This window comes from Palaemon carinicauda, chromosome 12 (genome assembly GCF_036898095.1).
Source record: "Palaemon carinicauda isolate YSFRI2023 chromosome 12, ASM3689809v2, whole genome shotgun sequence".
Classification (NCBI taxonomy): domain Eukaryota; kingdom Metazoa; phylum Arthropoda; class Malacostraca; order Decapoda; family Palaemonidae; genus Palaemon; species Palaemon carinicauda.
In genome coordinates this window covers 148,123,292-148,142,492 of record NC_090736.1, presented here as the reverse complement: position 1 = coordinate 148,142,492, position 19,201 = coordinate 148,123,292, and the positions used below count along the sequence as shown (strand labels likewise).

The 19,201-nt window shown below is 40.5% G+C and overlaps 1 protein-coding gene across 2 annotated transcripts in view; it reads left to right on the top strand.

The window, feature by feature from the left end:
• Positions 1–2,657: 2,657 nt before the first annotated feature.
• The window catches only part of LOC137651320 (uncharacterized), a 144,786-nt gene continuing 128,242 nt past the window's right edge, over positions 2,658–19,201 (top strand). For both annotated transcript variants that reach the window (XM_068384596.1, XM_068384595.1), the window contains exons 1-2: positions 2,658–2,848; positions 17,129–17,243. In XM_068384596.1, coding sequence (XP_068240697.1) covers positions 2,844–2,848; positions 17,129–17,243 — 120 coding nt within the window. In that variant the 5' untranslated portion in view covers positions 2,658–2,843. The remainder of the gene's footprint in view (positions 2,849–17,128; positions 17,244–19,201) is intronic.

Genomic DNA, 19,201 nt, shown 5'->3' with positions numbered 1-19,201 from the left:
GAACATTAATGAGAAATAATGAAATTTAATAGTTAAAAAATTGAAAAGAATTGATTGATTAAAAAGAATAAAATGGAATTTGAGATAAAAAAAATAATTCTTATGGACTTTTAATCTTATTCAATTACGAATCATCTCTGCATTATTGACCAACAGCAAACAGCAAAAAGGAAAATGAAGTTTCTTAGTTTATTATTATTATTATTATTATTATTATTATTATTATTATTATTATTAGCCAAGCTACAACCCTAGTTGGAAATGCAAGATGCTATAAGCTCAAGGGCTCCAATAGGGAAAAATATCCCAGTGAGGAAAGAAAATAAGGAAATAAATAAATGATGAGAACAAATAAATCATTCTAAAAACAGAAACACCGTCAAAAACAGAAATATCATAAATAAACTATTAACGTCAAAAACAGATAATCATATATAAACTATAAAAAGACTCATGTCAGCCTGGTCAACATAAAAACATTTGCTGCAACTTTGAACTTTTGAAGTTCTACTGATTCAACTACCCGATTAGGAAAATCATTCCACAACTTGGTCACAGCTGGAATAAAACTTCTACGGTATAGTATTGAGCCTCATGATTGAGAAGGCCTGGCTATTAGAATTAACTGCCTGCCTAGTATTAAGACGAACTTTAACCAACGCTTCTGTAATCAATGGTGATTTATTTCTGAGTTCTTAATTATTGTAAGCATTAAAGTAACGTATAGTCATAGAATGAGTAAAGAAAAAAAAAGTGCATTATCTATAGTCCATTTCTTTTAGCGATGCATATTTGCACCGACTCGCAGCGATGCCCCTTTAGCTCGGAAAAGTTTCCGGATCGCTGATTGGTTGGACGAGATAATTCCAACCAATCAGCGATCACGAAACTTTTCCGAGCTAAAAGGGCACCGCTGCAAGTCGGTGCAAATATGCATCGCTAAAAGAAATGGACTATAGTAGGCCTATGTCAAAATGCCGTATATGTGGCTATCGAGAATATTTTACCCCGAAAGAAAAAATTTACCTCGATTCCTTGAAAATCCCGATTTGAGTTGACACTAATCTGCTGTTTAGTATGGTAAGTCCTACTAACATACCAATTTGATGCTTTAAACTCAAAGTGTGCGACTTTTTTTCCACGATTCGATTGGACTATAATACATTCATATAATCTGACCTACCACTGAACACCGTTCCAAAATCTGGTCTGTCATATAAGTTATTTCTAGTTTTCTTTCTTTTTAATTCTTTTTATAAAAGGCTTCTTGCATTGACCTTTTCTCTTCTTCTTTATCTATCCACTTCTCGAAACCTTCTCTTAGTTAGTCAGGGGCCACCCTCCCAAAATAGCATATTGATTCAGTCCTCTTTGTTTCACAGATTCATTCTGCAAAGGAATTCTTAGAACAAAATAAACAAAAGGACATATTCAGTGTGTACACTGCTCTAAATACCTCACCAGTTGCCTTTTCTGAGTTGCTAGCTATCCTAAAAATCTTGTTAACCATTCCAGTCATTACTGCTAGTAACGAGAGATTTTTTTGTGTTAAAACATGTGAAGAACTACAGCTGGAGATTAACCAGCTATCTTCTTTGTTGTTGATGGTCATATAAAAACATACGATTAAGTCATTTGATTTAGAAGAGCTAGTGAATGATTTTGCTTGCATGAGGCACCGCCGGTGCAGCATGAAACTTTTCCCTCCTGACTGAAATCATAGGATAGATATCCCCCGGGCAAAGCAGCCTGGGCTGTTATTCCCCTGGGGAAAATTTCACACCTAGGATTTTTCTCCCCCTATAGGTCATTTCTCCCCTTCCCCATTACATAGAAACTTTCTCCCGGTATCCCCCCCCCCCCCGCCCTTTCCAGACAGACACAGGTGGTAACCTGGGACTTTGAGTGGAGAAAACAGGAAAAAAAACATGATTATTTAACACTTTTGAGATTCGCAAAGGGCCACAGAACCTAACAAACTCACCCAATTTAACCTAGTAGTTCCCAGGTCACAGCCTAGCCGGACGGCCCTTGTAGGTCACAAGCCTGCCAAGATCACAGACCTAGTAGGGCCAAGCCCCTGACCTCATCCTAGGTCACAAATCTGCCCAGGTTACAGATCCAGCCGGGAGCAAGTCCCAGGACTGCCCTTTCCATGTCACGGACCCCTAGGAGGATCCAAGACCTAGACGGACCCCCTTTCCCAGGTCACAAACCTATCCAGGTCACACCTACCCCAGTTCCAAGGTCACAGACCTAATCGGGGTCTTGCCCCATGGACCCTCCTTCCTAGGTCACTGATTTAGGCGGCAGTTAAGCCCCCGACACCCTTCCCAGGTCACAAACTCTGAAAGTAAATCACAATTCATCGTTCATGCAGATTGCCATGCCTATGGCATGACACGGGCTCTTGTCGATAGGACAGCCCGTAAAAATCACAAATAATTCCTTCCCTTATGATTAAGACCTACGACTCTTTTTTTCTCTCTCTTTTTTTGGGGGGGGAGACACTTCAAATAGATAGATATTTAGAAGTTGTTTCAAATGTAGAAATACTATTCAAAATGTGGAAATCCAGAAAGATACTAAAACCTAAAACATTGGAAAAGCGAAAAAAAAAAATTTATACAGGGTTAATCAGGGTAGCAGTTACAAAGGTTACGACCAAACACACCGTAGCCTTGACTGGACAAATCACAACCAAACTCCAGCCTGGAAAATCAAACTTTAAATTTTCTGTTTTGTATTTTGTTGACCAAATAATCCCATTTAAGAGTGAAGGGTGAGTGGGCACGACCTGGTAGCCTCACAATAACTGGGAGCTCACGACTTCACCTGCAAAAATGAGGTAAAATTGGTTAATTACTCGTTTTTGAGTATCATGCGTATAGTGGCTTGATTGGAATGTTTGGAGCGAGTCGCTGTTCATAAAATAACAAAACTTGTATCGTACGAACTATTTGTTTGCACCAAAAACTAAATTGTCATTTTCGAAGGAAACGGGATTCTTCTCCTCATAGGAAATACATTTTTTTTTATTATTAGAAAATGTGAAAATGGACATCAACTAACCTCACTTCCCCCCCCTAACCTAACTTACAAGCCGTGTCCTTACCTACTTACCTAACAAGGGAGCTAACGCCCCCTGCGACCCCCCTTACACTGCCGCATTCTAAGTCAGCCGTAATCATACATGCAGGTAGCGGCTATCATACATATACCCCAAACGGACATCAACTAACCAAAATTTTCCCTCTAACCTAACCTACAAGCCGTCTCCTTACCTACTTACCTAACAGGGGAGCTAACGCCCCCTGCGACCCCCCCTTACACTGCCGTAGGGTAGTTTGTAGCGCTACGGCCACCCCCCCAAATGGACATCAACTAAGCTAAACTTTCCCGGTATTATTGTACTGTATTACAGGGCAATGTAACCTAGGAAAAAAACTACTTTTTTCTATAGAAAATATTCCGCTGTCTTCGAAAATGACTCTCGTTCCGGCGCAAATGAACAGTTTCAGAAATATATATATATCTATATCCTACGATAATGGGGGACCCCCAGTGGGAACTCGGGGTTGTGGATGGGAAAACATACTGGGGAAATGGTATATAATGGTAAAACAAGCCTTTTCTTCTCTATACATTACCTTCTTGGATTTATAATAAACAGAGGAAAAGACAAAACAGAATAACTGGATAAACTTTGGAGGCACCGTTGCAAAGGCCATGTCTCATGAACAAATACGGTAACCAGCGCTGCGAACGTGTGATGTAGAGCTGCGTAAAATGCTAACATTAGCAGTGTTTTTCATTTATTTTTTCTCATTCTACTTGTCGTTTTTAGTCGCTCCCGTTCGTTCGTTTGTACACAGCAAGTTTTGACCTTATGCGCAAAAAACCACGCATAATCTTCTCCTCCACCAATAGGATTTCTTCTTCTCTATTCGTGAAATGTAACTATTCATCTTCACCCGGTTTATTCAAGTATTTGACTTGATCCAGTACAACTATACCATTCCTTTTATGTAATACCCTCGTATACATATTACGTTTGACCCAAGAATTACTCGTTTTATTATCCGATATCTTATAAAATCACCTCATTTTATATTCCCATTAAATATTATTATCCGATATCTTATAAAATCACCTCATTTTATATTCCCATTAAATATTATTGTCCGATATCTTATAAAATTACTGTACTTCATTTTATATTCCCATTAAACATTATTATCCGATACAGTATCTTATTAAATCACCTCATTTTATATTCCCATTAAATATCCATTTTATCTTGCTATATTACTTTTATACATTTTGTTATTACCTTGTCTTGCCCAGATTTCACTTAAATTCTTGCTCTGGACAAGTTTCCCATTCTGGTTCATGCATGTTTACATTCTGGACTCCGCTGCTTTTCCGTTAACCAATCACGAACCCATACGTATGGAAAGTTTGCACAGGGGGGGCGAGGTAATATTTCCCAACCCCCACCTTCTAACAAACCCTTTTCCGTAGAAACCTTTGTCCAAGTCAGGTCTTTGTTAGTTTAAGTGATGTCTTTTTGCATATTTTACGATGGAAGTTTTAAAAACTTGTATCGCCTGCAGTAATTCATACTTGAAAATATTTTGGTGAATTCCAATGTTGATAATTTTCTTAAATCTCGTAATGTTAAAGCCCAATGTTTACAGTGTTCCAAGTGCAGTACAGTATTAAACTAAGACAAAGGAGTTAAGACGTAATAGACTCACAGTCACAGCACCCCGGTGATAAGTTTCAACGTCGCGGTCATAAAAGTAAGTCATTAATTTCTTTAATTTAAATGTGTTAGTTTTACTATTTTGTTAGCGTGCGCAGCTCAACATTACCGCTTGCCAGTGCATACGAGCTTGATGTTTTATTTTCATGCGAGCGTAAGCAAGCCTATGGCAGAATAAGAACCATTATATTTAGAGTTGTTAATGTTATCGTAACATTGCATGTTAGAGTAGCATTGCTAATGTTAGCATGTGCAGCTCAACATTACCGCTTGCCAGTACATACGATCTTGATGTTTTATTTTCCTACGATCATAAGAGAGCCAGTGGTGGAACAAGAACCATTATATATAGTGTTGCTAATGTTACGAACTTCTAGGTTAGGTTAGGTGGGTTTGTTAGGTTCTGTACCCTTTTTGTACCTTTTCATATATTGTGTAAAGTGTATATGGAAAATGTTTTGAAATACACATGCTAATATTACTGTAGCATTGCTAACGTTGGCAATGACACCGTAACATTGGTAACATTGCTAATGTTATCGTTCGCAGTACATACGTGAGTGAAGTGACATGGAATTTGAACAAGTCATTATATTTAAACATTTTAATGCAATATATATATAAAAAAACATTATATTTAAACACTTTAACAGAAAATATATGTCTTCCTGTAAAATATAACGTGATTTAATCGGTTTTTACCTTCATTTCATCCGTAATAACAGCAACCAGTTTGGTTACTTGAAGTTAGTCGAACTGGTTTTTCTGTTTGTTTGCGGTTGAAATAAAGGTCAAATTCAGTCAAATCACATTATATACTACAGGAAAACATATATTTTTCAAAACTCTGGTCGCAGAGAGAGATAACCAGTGATCTCCTAAAAGAGAGTAGTTCGAAGGTAAGTATGTTAGGAAAAATAAAAATTATTTAAAATTTTTGATATTTTCTGTTCGAAATCAGAATCTGTAATACAGTAACCTTACACTGCCGTATTCTAAGTTACCCGTAATCCTACATACACCCCAAAAGGACATCAACTAACCTAAACTTTCCCTCTAACCTAACCTACAAGCCGTGTCCTTAACTACTTAACTAATGAGGGGTTGGCTAATGCCCCCCTGCAACCCCCCTTACACTGCTGGATTCTGAGTTATCAGTAATCATGCATACAGGTGGTCGCTATCATACATACAAACCGACATACGGTATTACATAATAAATATTAACTGAAGTGCTATATTCATATTGAGGAAAATAAGCAAATTTTCTTTGTGTATTTACAGGTAAATAGATCTTTTCTGGTGCAAATTATAGGGAGGAATCTTTATATTTGTAATTCTAGAAGTTTTAAAATTCCAGAAGTTATGACTAAAATCACATTTTGGAAGTGAAACAAACTTATGGTTCCCTGCATATCCTAGGGTTTCCTGTCTAGTTCAGAATTGGTTTCCCAATGACTTTGCTCCTGAAACTTTTTTATTTTTTCAGACATATCTCTGTGTAATCAGTCCATAAAACTTGAAATCAAACTTCTCCGATGAGTTAACCCTTTTACCCCCAAAGGACGTACTGGTACGTTTCACAGAAGCCATCCCTTTACCCCCATGGACGTACCGGTACGTCCTTGCAAAAAAATGCTATGAAAATTTGTTTTTCATATTTTTTGATAATTTTTTGAGAAAATTCAGGCATTTTCCAAGAGAATGAGACCAACCTGACATCTCTATGACAAAAATTAAGGCTGTTAGAGCAATTTAAAAAAAATATACTGCAAAATGTGCTAGGAAAAAAATAACCCCTTGTGGGTTAAGGGTTGGAAATTTCCAAATACCCCGGGGGTAAAAGGGTTAAAATATGAAAACCGTTCATAAGGAAATTGTTATGAAAGTGGATATCGAAGTTATTCTTACTGCCGAATTAGGATAGAGTGTTAAAACTAGAGATTTAGGAGTCTTTGTATAACAATGGACAGGACCTAGGCATGCCATCGTGCATAGAATACTGTACCATCAAATAAAATTTCCCCTCCTAACTTAACCTACAAGCAGTGTCCTTGCCTACTTACTTAAAAGGAGCATGACTTAATTTTTGGACCTTACATGTAATTCACATGATAAATTCTCAGGCATAGTAAATGCAAGTTGGAAAAATATATGGTTAGTTTAAGTGGCGTCAAATTGAATTATTTTAAAAGGGAAACAAACACAAGAACACCGCCTAACCTAAAGATCCCCATCCAGCCTAACCTAGGAGCCGTATCCTTACCTACTTACCAACCAGACATCTCTTTAGACTGCAGTATCTTTGCCTATCCCCCTTTGACTGCCGTATCCTTACCTACTTAACTACAGTGAACCCTCGCTACTTCGCGGTTCGACCATCGCGGATTCACCACTTCGCGGATTTTTTCCATAACCCATATATATACAGTATATATATATATATATATATATATATATATATATATATATATATATATATATATATATATATATGTATGCATGTATTTATGTATATATGTATGTATGTATATATGTAGGTATGTATATGTGTATACATATAAATATATATATATATATATATAATATATATATATATATATATATATATATATATATATATATATATATATATATACACACATATATATATATATATACACACATATATATATATATATATATATATATATATATATATATATATATATATATATATATATATATAAAGTAGGAAGATGTGATGTAGTTCTAAGGGAAAAGTATGGGAAATATGTCTGGGTAATAAGCAAAGCTCTACCTCCAGTTTGTTTCTTCATTATGATCAGAGATAAATGTAAACAAAACATTGGTTGCCATTTTTTATCGTGCTTTTTAGCGTGTTTAGGAAACACATGATATAAAAATGCCTTTAATATTTGTGCCTGTTTTAGTTTAGGGTACTGTAGTACATGCATTAAGTGTTCTGTACTATAAAGGGTAGTTTGTTAACAGTACTACGTACAAGGGAAGGTTTTAAAAGTCTGAATATACATGTTGAATAAAGAGGTAAATATGGTGTCACTACTTCGCGGATTTTCACCTATCGCGGCCGCGTCTGGAACCTATCTACCGCGATAAACGAGGGTTCACTGTACCTCTCTTAGACCCCTGTATCTTTAGCCTACCATAAGTCGTAAGTCTCGACTCTCTGTTTGCTTCCCAAATGGCTTCACTCTGACAGGGTAACACTAAATTATCGTAATACTTCTTAAATCGTAGAACTAGCTTCATATTTGTATTATATGCTAGGTCCAAGAATTTATTTCTGTACTGTTGTAGTCTTTCTTCCCATGAGAATTCATAGACCTGCACGACTACGGAGAATGCGAACTTCAAGTTCCCTCTGCCTCATCTTCACTGCAACATCTGGTGAAATAGTAAAAGAAGTCATCAAAGAAGTGCAGAAAGTCAGATCAATAAGTCACATTCTCGTAATCTGGTGAAATAGTAAAAGAAGTTATCGAAGAAGTACAGAAAGTCAGATCGATAAGTCACATTTGTGTAACCCGTAACTTTTCTCTCCCAGATGGAGATATAGTTTGGTGCCCGCAACCCCTGAAAGTTGTCTCATAGTGCGAAGAAACATTAGCAAACTCAATCTTGTGTCTGGGTTCTCTTTATGGGTTTTTTCACATATTTTGCTTGTGCTTAGTCTTGTGCCAAGAGGATTGAGGGCCAAGAGTTGTCCAATAGCGGAAAGAAACATGGGTTCTTGCAACTCTCGTACAAACTGATTATATTGTACTCCTTGCTAGTCAGCATAGAAATGAACAGCTTTTCCTTCCCCCTTCCTGGATGATCTGTCTCTCAGAGAGTGGGAGATGTATGTGCTGTTACTACCCATATCCTCTTTGCTTGTTGCAGAGTTCCAGAGATGCCAATCGAATGGATATCTTATGTAACGACTGCCAGGGAAGGAGCAGTGCTGAGTCAAACCAAATCCTCCTAACAAGGAGGTGTTTGGTAAGAGATACAAGAAATTACATTCCTGCTATCAGTGTTAGGTATCATGCAAAAAGGACACAAAATACATGCATAGCTGGTCAGGACCAAAGCTGCCACCTTTGTCCCTGTTCTGCCTTGAGACATTCCTGACACAATCAGCATGAGCACGACTAACAAAGCAGCTGCTGAAGGAACCTGCCAAAGCTTAAGGAGTCTTTTTATTGTTCTTTTCTCTCAATTGAGCGACTTGAACCTCCCTCGACTGATCTCTACCCGCTTATGCGTTGCAGGGACAGTTCATACCGTGAATGTATCTGGTTGGAAAGACTATCCTAGTACGTTCTCACCTCATACGCGAGGCGAGACTGTATGTATCGGTAATGTTTCCTTCCCATAGAACATCAGTAACGCAGTACAGCTGTTCCCACTTCTGCTACCAAAGCTTTATTTCATATGAAACCCTGCATGAGTTCTGCTGATTGGGACATTGGCCGCTGCCTTTGTTTCCCTTTTTCTCATAGACATTTGGATGGCACATCATTAACGACTGCTAAGATGACTGCAACTTTGGACTGATGTTTTTGTTTCAACACAGCCTAGCTCACTACTAAATATCTTTCCGTTAACTCTCTTAATGAGGTTCCCCCCCCCCCCCCCCCCCCCGAGCTCCACGAACATTATCATCAACAGGCAGCAGCTTCACAAACACTACAACATTATCCACATGGATAATCACCACTTGTACTATATTCATGCACACAAGGTTTAAGAGAAAAAATCACCACCCACAGGAGCACTATCTCCATGTGCAAAAGGGTCCATGATTTGAGTTCCAGCTTGCTTCTGCTGTCTGAAAGCTCCATCCTTGTTTGAGTGGTCTCGTTGTGCCCAGTTACTACGTGATTGGTCTTCTTCCACTCAAGTTTTTTGGTGTGAACACCCTGATTAGTCTATTCCACTGTACATGTGGGAGGAACAGTACATGGTTGGAACGTATCTATCCAGGAAAATAATCCTGATACTATCTCTCCTTGAGGCAAGAGGTTATGTATTGGCTAAGATTGCTCGTGTTGCAGTACATGGTTTGGTCATTCACAGATCTTGTCACACTACACAATTGGACACATCTTCCCTGTTCTTCAGTGACTTTCTGGTCACAGAACTTATAGCATCCTCATTCCAGCTTTACCTGTGTAGGATAGTGGTGGAAGAGAAACCTATAGTGATTTTCATAACTTATTCAGGGTAAAAGATCTTCCCTTCACTAGTACAGAGATTCCTTACACTTCCCCAATGTTAAGTTTTCACTGGAAATTTTCAATTGTGTTTCCTTCTGGCATGAAATCTCCATGCACTAGTTCTCCGAAATCATTGTTTCCCATGGGACTGCCTGCATGATATCAGTAACTGCGTTAGTAAATCTTGCGACCAGTAACAATAGGATCAGAACTTTCTTACTGTTTGGGTACTGTAATCTTTACTTTAATGTTGCCATGGAGCTGCTACTGTATATTAGACACTTGTTAATTGTTCCTTTCTAGTAGTTCTCATTGTCTTTCTTTGCTGAGGAAGTTTCACTTGGTTTCTACAACAAAAGGCTGTCTTTTTGTTTTAGCTAGATCTTGGATTGAAGAGCTCGACATTTTTCCCCACCTGAATATCAACTTAGGCACAGGAGTAGCTTTGAACTGTGTTCCCTCCAAGAATTAAAGCCCCCTGGGAGGTTGCTAGAGTCCTCGGGTTTCTCAAGTGAACCTTCCTGTACCCCTGACAGGGGATCAGATAGGATTTGACTCTCTTAATACTCATGAACCTCAGTTTCATCATTACAGTGGGCATATCCTGTGACAATTAGCATGTTGCAAGTCTTTCTCAGCGGAGAAAGGACTTCTTTCTTCCTTGTTCCAGAGGCTGTGTCCAAAAGCCGGCTTCTAGTCCGCCATTACAGTACTCCAATCTCATGTCCTTTTCTGTCTCTTCCTTAAAAGTAGATTGCAGGATGACCCTATTTTGTCCTATACAAACACTGCAACACGTCTTTCTTCTATCCTCTTGTGGAGCATCAAAGACTCTCCTTCTCCAAAAGAGCAAAGATGACAATATGAAAGAACATTGCTTTTTAGGACTTGCACTTGTAGCTGTGCTGATCCAGTGAGATTCCAGAAGTACCATCCCACTTTATGCGCATGAAGTCTGGGGGTATTGGATCTACCCTAACCTTGAGGAAGAACCTTTCAGTGGTACTAGTCCTGAAGATACTAGTCTGGTACAACACATCCTTCGCTGCCCACTACCCAAGGGAGTTACCCGTAGGTCTCTGAATGATCTTATGCTTAGTCTTGCAGTAGCTACTCAATAGGTAGCATAGTGAACCAAATTACCTCACAGGACGTGATGTCGAACGTCAGTCGACACAGTCTGTTGTTGTTTGTCAGCCTCAAGACTTTCAATCTTTGCAGTCTCGACGTGACGTCGTTACCTCAGCTGTTGCTGCGGCTTCGTCGCATATTGATATAGCCTGTCAAGCGTTGCCTCCTCGGCATGCCTCTCCGTGTCGCGAGACTTTGCCGTTGTCGGATGAAGTTCCTTCGGATGAGGAAGTCGTTGATCCTCTTCCTGCTGATGTTCCTTTGGGGACTCTTTCGGATGAAGAGGAGCCTAGGGTTGCTCAGCCCTCCCTTGACTTTAAGAAGATCATGCTTATCTTTAAGGACCTGTTTCCTGATCATTTTGTTTCTGCTACTCCTCGTTCGCCTCCATCTGAGTTCACGCTAGGCCTAGCTTCTTCGACTCCGTCGTTCACGAAGTTAGTGCTCTCTCGCTCTTCTAAGAGAGCTTTGCGTTTGTTGGGCGACTGGTTAATGTCCAGGAGGAATTTGGGGAAGTCCACTTTTGCTTTTCCCCCTTTCAAATTGGCTTTTCGTGCGAACGTCTGGTATGACACTGGAGAAGTTCTCGGCTTGGGGGTGCCTGCCTCTGCCCAGGGAGACTTCTCAAGCCTCGTAGACTCTCCTCGTCGTCTGGCCATGAGACGCTCGAAAGTTTGCTGGTCCTCTTCGGATCTAGATCATCTCCTCAAAGGAATTTACCGTGCCTTTGAGGTTTTCAATTTTTTGGATTGGTCTCTGGGAGCCTTGAGTAGGAAGGTCTCGTCAGCAGACCGAGATGTCTCTGTTCAGATTATGTCGTGCATGGACAAGGCAATTAGGGATGGCTCTAATGAACTTGCTGCTACTTTCACAGCAGGGGTTCTTAAGAAGAGAGAGACTCTGTGTTCTTTTCTGTCTGCAGGTGTCACTCCTTGTCAAAGGTCAGAACTTCTCTTTGCGCCATTGTCTTCTCCCTTGTTCCCGCAGCAGCTTATTAGAGATATTGCAGCGTCTCTTGTACAGAAGGACACTCATGATTTAATGGCCACGTCTGCTCATAAGGCTGTACCTTCGTCTTCTTATGTCAACAGAACTAAATTTGACACTCCAGCGACAAGGTTTATCCCGCCTTTTCGTGGCAGAGCTCCCGGTAAGGGAGGCTCTCGTGCCGATAGTAAGCGGGGCAAGAAGAGAGGATCTAAATCCTCCCGTGGCAGAGTCTGACTGCCCACGTCCTCAGACAGCAGTAGGTGCCAGATTGACCAACTTCTGGCAGGCCTGGGAGAAGAGGGGTGCAGACCGGGAGTCTGTTTTGTTGCTGAAGGAGGGTTACAAAATTCCTTTTGTACGGAGACCTCCTCTAGTAAAAGATCCGATAGACCTCTCTCCCAGGTATCGAGAGGAGACAAAGAGACAGGCGTTACATCTTCAGGTGTCTCTGTTGTTAGAAAAGGGGGCGGTGGTGAAAGTCTCGGACCTTCAATCCCCAGGTTTTTACAACCGTCTCTTCCTGGTTCCGAAGAACACAGGAGATTGGAGGCCAGTGCTGGATGTCAGTGCTCTCAACGTGTTTGTTGTAAAAACAAAGTTTACGATGGAGACCACCAAATCCGTTTTGGCAGCAGTCAGAGAGGGCGACTGGATGGTCTCTCGACTTGCAGGATGCGTACTTCCACATTCCGATACATCCAGACTTTCAACATTATCTGAGGTTTGTGTACAGGAATGTGGTGTATCAATTCCGAGCACTGTGCTTCGGCCTCAGCCCTGCTCCTCTTGTTTTTACGAGGCTCATGAGAAATGTAGCGAAGTTCCTACATTTATCGGGGATCAGAGCCTCCCTGTATTTGGAGGACTGGTTACTCAGATCGTCGTCCCGTCATCGCTGTCTGCAGGACCTACAGTGGGCTTTGGATCTTGCGAAAGAGTTGGGCCTCTTGGTGAACATGGAGAAGTCACAGCTGACTCCCTCCCAAACGATTCTCTATTTGGGGATGGAGATACAGAGTCTAGTTTTTCGGGCTTTTCCGTCTGCCAACAGGATCGAGCAGGCTTTGCTCAAAGTCCGTCTCGTGCTAGAGAAAAACCGTTGCTCTGTGAGAGACTGGATGAGCCTTCTAGGGACGATTTCGTCTCTGGAACAGTTTATCTCTCTAGGGAGACTTCACCTACGCCCTCTCCAGTTCCACCTAGACTCCCATTGGAACAAGGAGAAAACTTTAGAGACGGTCTCGATTCCAATCTCCCATCCAGTCAAGACTTGCCTAGCTTGGTGGGACAGCAATATAAGACTTCGGGAAGGTCTTTCTCTGGCAGTCAAGAACCCAAACCATGTGTTATTTTCAGACGCATCGGATTTGGGTTGGGGGGCGACTCTGGACAGTCTGGAATGCTCGGGTCTTTGGGCCGCAGACCAGAGGAGCCTTCACATAAACTGCAAGGAGCTGTTAGCAGTCCATTTAGCACTGAGGAGTTTCGAGAGTCTGATTCGAAACAAGGTAGTAGAAGTGAATGCAGACAATACCACAGCCTTGGCTTACATCTCGAAGCAAGGAGGCACTCACTCCCACGCTCTTTTCGTTATCGCAAGGGACCTCCTCATTTGGTCAAAAGATCGAAACATCTCGCTTTTGACGAGGTTCGTCCAAGGGAAGTTGAATGTCTTGGCGGACTGTCTCAGTCGAAGAGGTCAGGTGATTCCTACGGAGTGGATGCTCCACAAGGTTGTGTGCAAGAGTCTTTGGATGACTTGGGGTCAACTAACCATCGATCTCTTTGCGACCTCGCTGACAAAAAGGCTCCAGACTTATTGCTCTCCGGTCCCAGATCCAGAGGCGGCCCACATAGATGCCTTTCTGCTTGACTGGTCTCACCTGGACGTTTATGCCTTTCCACCTTTCAAGATCCTCAACAAGGTGTAGCAGAAGTTCGCCTCTCACGAAGGGACCAGGTTGACGTTGGTTGCTCCCCTCTGGCCCGCGAGAGAGTGGTTCACAGAGGTACTTCTATGGCTGGTAGACGTTCCAAGGAGTCTGCCTTTGCGGATGGATCTCTTACGACAGCCTCACGTAAAGAGACTTCATCAAAGCCTCCCTGCGCTTCGTCTGACTGCCTTCAGACTATCGAAAGACTCTCTAGAGCTCGAGGATTTTCGAAGGAGGCAGCTAGAGCGATCGCGAGGGCTAGAAGATCCTCTACCATCAAGATCTACCAGTCGAAGTGGGAAGTATTTAGAGATTGGTGCAAGTCCTCCTCTATTTCCTCTTCCAGTACCTCTGTAGCGCAGATTGCGGATTTTCTGCTATATCTGAGAAACGGTCGCTCCCTCTCTGCATCCACCATTAAAGGCTACAGAAGCATGTTAGCTTCTGTTTTCAGGCATAGAGGTTTGGATCTTTCGAATAACAAAGATCTCCAAGACCTCCTTAAGTCTTTCGAGACCTCTAAGGAGCGTCATATTTCAACTCCTGCTTGGAACTTGGACGTGGTCCTACAGTTCCTAATGTTAGACCAGGTTTGAACCTTTAAATTCAGCCTCCCTGAAGGATCTTACCCTCAAGACACTTTTTTTGGTGAGCTTGGCTTCGACTAAAAGGGTCAGTGAGATCCATGCTTTTAGTAAGAACATCGACTTCTCAACAAATAAAGCAGTATTTTCTCTTCAACTTGGTTTTTTGGCCAAGAATGAACTTCCGTCTTGTCCTTGGCCTAAATCTTTTGAAATACCTAGTCTTTCTGAGATCGTAGGTAATGAAGTTGAAAGAGTGCTGTGCCCCATTAGAGCTCTTAAGTTTTACTTATCTAGAACTAAACCGCTACGAGGTTGTTCAGAGGCTTTATGGTGCTCCGTTAAAAAGCCCTCTTTGCCCATGTCTAAGAATGCGTTATCTTACTTTATTAGACTTTTAATTCGGGAGGCACATTCTCATTTAAGTGAGAAGGATCGTAGTTTGCTTAAGGTCAAGGCTCACGAAGTTAGAGCGATAGCGACTTCGGTGGCATTTAAGCAAAATAGATCCCTTAAAAGTATTATGGACGCGACCTTTTGGAGGAGCAAGTCGGTGTTTGCTTCATTTTACTTGAAAGACGTCCAGACTCTTTATGAGGACTGCTACACACTGGGTCCATTCGTAGCAGCAAGTGCAGTAGTGGGTGAGGGTTCTACCACTACATTCCCTTAATCCCAATATCCTTTTAATCTACTCTTGAAATTTTTAATCTTGTTTTGGGTTGTACGGAAGACTAAGAAGTCTTTCGCAATCTGTTTGATTTGGCAGCTGGTCAAAATGTTGTTTCTTGAGAGCGCCCAGATTAAGGGTATTGATGAGGTCCTGTTATAGGGGTGTTCACCCTGGATATAGCAGCTCCTGGGAGTCTTTCAGCATCCTGAGAGGATGGCTTGGCTTTGTGAGGATAGCGGACTAATGAGGCAGAGTAATCATCAGAGTCAGCTTCCTTACCAGGTACCCATACTTAAGTTTGTTTTTTTGAATATTTGTCAAAAACTCGAGCATATACGCCTTTATTGTTTTAATACTGGTCTCTACCCACCACCATGGGTGTGAATCAGCTATTTATATATTCACCGGCTAAGTTTAATATTTAAAAATGATATTTTCATTATAAAATAAATTTTTGAATATACAGTACTTACCCGGTGAATATATAATATTAAAGGCCCTCCCTTCCTCCCCGATAGAGACCCTACGGACTGAGAAGAACTGGTTTGGTTGAGAAGTATATGCGGTATCTGGCTGATAGTCGGCGCTGGTGGGCACACCCGCAACCTTCATGGCGATCGCTCGTGAGTTTTTGGAATCTGTCGGGCCGTCGGAGACGTCAGCTATTTATATATTCACCGGGTAAGTATATTCAGAAATTTATTTTTTAATGAAAATATCATTTTTTTCTCATCGCTTATTTATTTCCTTATTTCCTGTCCTCACTGGGCTATTTTTCCTTGTTGGAGCCCTTGGGCTTATAGCATCTTCCTTTTCCAACTAGGGTTGTAGCTTGGCTAGTAATGATAATAATGGTAATAATATTCTCTTCTTTTTCATCCCTCTTAATATGGATAGGACACTAGATGCAGGCAAACCTTCCTGAGGCATGTGCGTAAACTATAACCAAGGCCAGAACGTTATTCTTCGTTCGTCCAAATTGGACTTGCTAGCAAAAAAAAAAAATACCATAGTAAAAACAATAATAAAATAATAATAATAAAAATGATCATAAAACGTAAGTGATATAACCTAGATGACAGAGTACCAGATGGGCAATATTAACTTGAAAAACTATCGGAGCGAACCAGGCCAAAATGGCTGCCGTCACCGAGGAAGGCCAGGCCGCTTCCAAAATTAAAATCCACATTACTGGAAAGAAAACAAATGCCCGGTACTGAAAAAACTGTCAATACAAACTATGGTACTTAACATTGGTAAAGGTGAAGTAACAGCGTCAGTCATGATGAATTAACGACAAACATTTGAAAACACCAAAAGCACAAAAACAATTACGACTATGCGGGCAAGTCCAAAACAGAAGGATGACCTAGAGGGCGCTCGTGTGGGTGACGGTGGCGTGATCCAAGTGTGGTTTCTGGGGTCTTTGTTACGGCCCTTCCCTTTGATGATGGAGTTATCTAAATGGAAGACAGCCTGTGAATAGTGGTTTTCACACGCCCCTGATGTATACACGACACTCACGAGGTGCTCGCGCGAGGGTAGTAACCTCTGCATTCCATGCTTTCATCTTTCTCTGGTATATTTGGAAGATTTATATCAGAAAAAGTGTAAAGAAGGACTTTTTCACCGGGCGTCACAGGTCTCTCCCCAGAAATAGATTTTTCCTTCGTCAAAATCCCTTTTTCAATGTAGATTAGTTTTGTATTTTAAATGGTGGTTTCAGCCAAGCTGAAGTCCCACTCCTATTAAAGGTCTCAGGTTTGTATGGTTAGGTTAATAACATTACTCAAAATTTTTTTTTTTTTTTTTTCTATTGACAGTGACATCACCAACCCAATGAATGTGAGTTTAGGAACTCTAGATCAGGTGGCTTTGTTCACTATCAAGATGGTCAAGAGACTCGTAAAAAATGGCGCAGGAGGAAGTTCACAAAAGGTTAGTCTTGTATTTTTTTTCCAGTACTTTATAATGAAATATTTGTTCATTGTGTTGATTAGATCTTTAAAATCCTTCTTTTACTAAACTCATCTTAAACTGATACAAATCATTATATATTTGATCTTACACAAATACAAACCAGTGTCCTTTAAAGTGAAGAGTACAGTATATCTTGAGCTAAATGGAATGGACAATAAAAGTTTTAGCAAGGTAAGTTGCTACTTTTTTCTTGGGCTGCAAAGAGTAAGGATGTACTTACTTCTCTTCCTGACTATTGGATCTTTTCTTCAATTGCGATAGTTTTTCTTGAGTTTGCGAGCACTTTTGAGATATTGTTATAGAAAAACATGGAAAAGCTTTTTTGATAAAGGAATGCATTTTTATATAGAAATACTTCTGTTTTCTTCGAAAAATACCTTTATTTCCATCGCTAATAAATAGTTAATAAGATATACCTAAGTATATCCTACAGTAATTGGGTTCTTCCAGTGGAAGCATGGCGTTTGGGTGGGGAAAATTTATTGGCGAATCGATAAATACTGTAATGGTAAAACTAACCTTTTCTTCTCTATACATTATACCCTGGGACACAATAATAAATTCTAGAAAAATTGCATAAAATATTGGCATCCTATTCCCCCTGATAATATTTATTTCACTTTTGTTTACATTTTACAAACCACACGTATCCACTCCTGTTTGTAAAGTGTCTTAAGTGTGATTCCGAGTTATTTTTGAGGAACGACCAACACATTTTTTTTTTATCGTAAATCAACTCTGAGTTTGTGACCTGGGAAGGGGAGCCCTAGGGCTTTCCCTCATTTAGGTCTTTGACCTGGGAATTACTATTGTTATTATTATTACTTTCCAAGCTACAACCCTAGTTAGAAAAGCAGGATGCTATAAGCCCAGGGGCTCCAACAGGGAAAATAGCCCAGTGAGGAAAGGAGACAAGGAAATAAGAGAATTAATTACCAATTAAAATATTAAAAAAACATTAACATTAAAATAAATATTTCATATGTAAACTATAAATACTTTAACAAAATAAGAGGGAGCAAAATAAGATAGAATAGGGTTCCTGAGTGTACCCTCAAGCTAGAGAACTCTAACCCAAGATAATGGAAGGCCATGGTACAGAGGCTATGGCATTACCCAAGTTTGATTTTGGAGTGTCCTCCTAGAGGAGCTGCTTACCATAGCTTAAGAGTCTCTTCTACCCTTAGCAAGAAGAAAGTATCCACTGAACAATTACTTGGTAGTAGTTAACCCGTTAACCCCTTGATAGAAGAATTACTTGGTAATCTCAGTGTTGTCAGGTGTATGAGGACAGAAGAGAATATGTAAAGAATAGGCCAGACTATTCGGTGTATGTGTAGGCAAAGGGAAAATGAACCGTAACCAGAGAGAAGGATCCAATGTAGTACCGTCTGCCCAGTTAAGGGACCCAATAACACTCTAGCGGTAGCATCTCAACGGGTGGCTGGTGCCCTGGCCAACCTTATTCCTACTAGGTTAGATTAGGTGGGTTTGTTAGGTTCTGTAGCCTTTCACAAGTCTCAAAAGTGTTACATAATTGCCTTTTTTTCCTGTTTTTGCCCACCCAAATTCCCAGGTTCCCACCTGTGTCCGTCGGGAACTGGAGAGAGGATAACGGGAGAAGGGTTTATTTGCAATGGAACTAAAGGTCAAATTCATTGAAAGCATAATATTTACTGTTGGAAAAGTTTTTTTCATTTGAAATGTAGTTCCGTGTTGTTCGGTTTCGATCATGCTGGCTCTACTGTACTAGGAAAGAACTCTCCAGAAGTGATTGTCGAGACCCACTCGCATCGGAGGGAAGAAGAGCCTAGCCTTTTCAATGCCCCAATGATGCCTGAAGGTGTCCTTTTGATTGCCCCAATTATGCCCAAAGGTGATATGGTGGCAGACAGGTGGAGAACCCACTTTAGTGT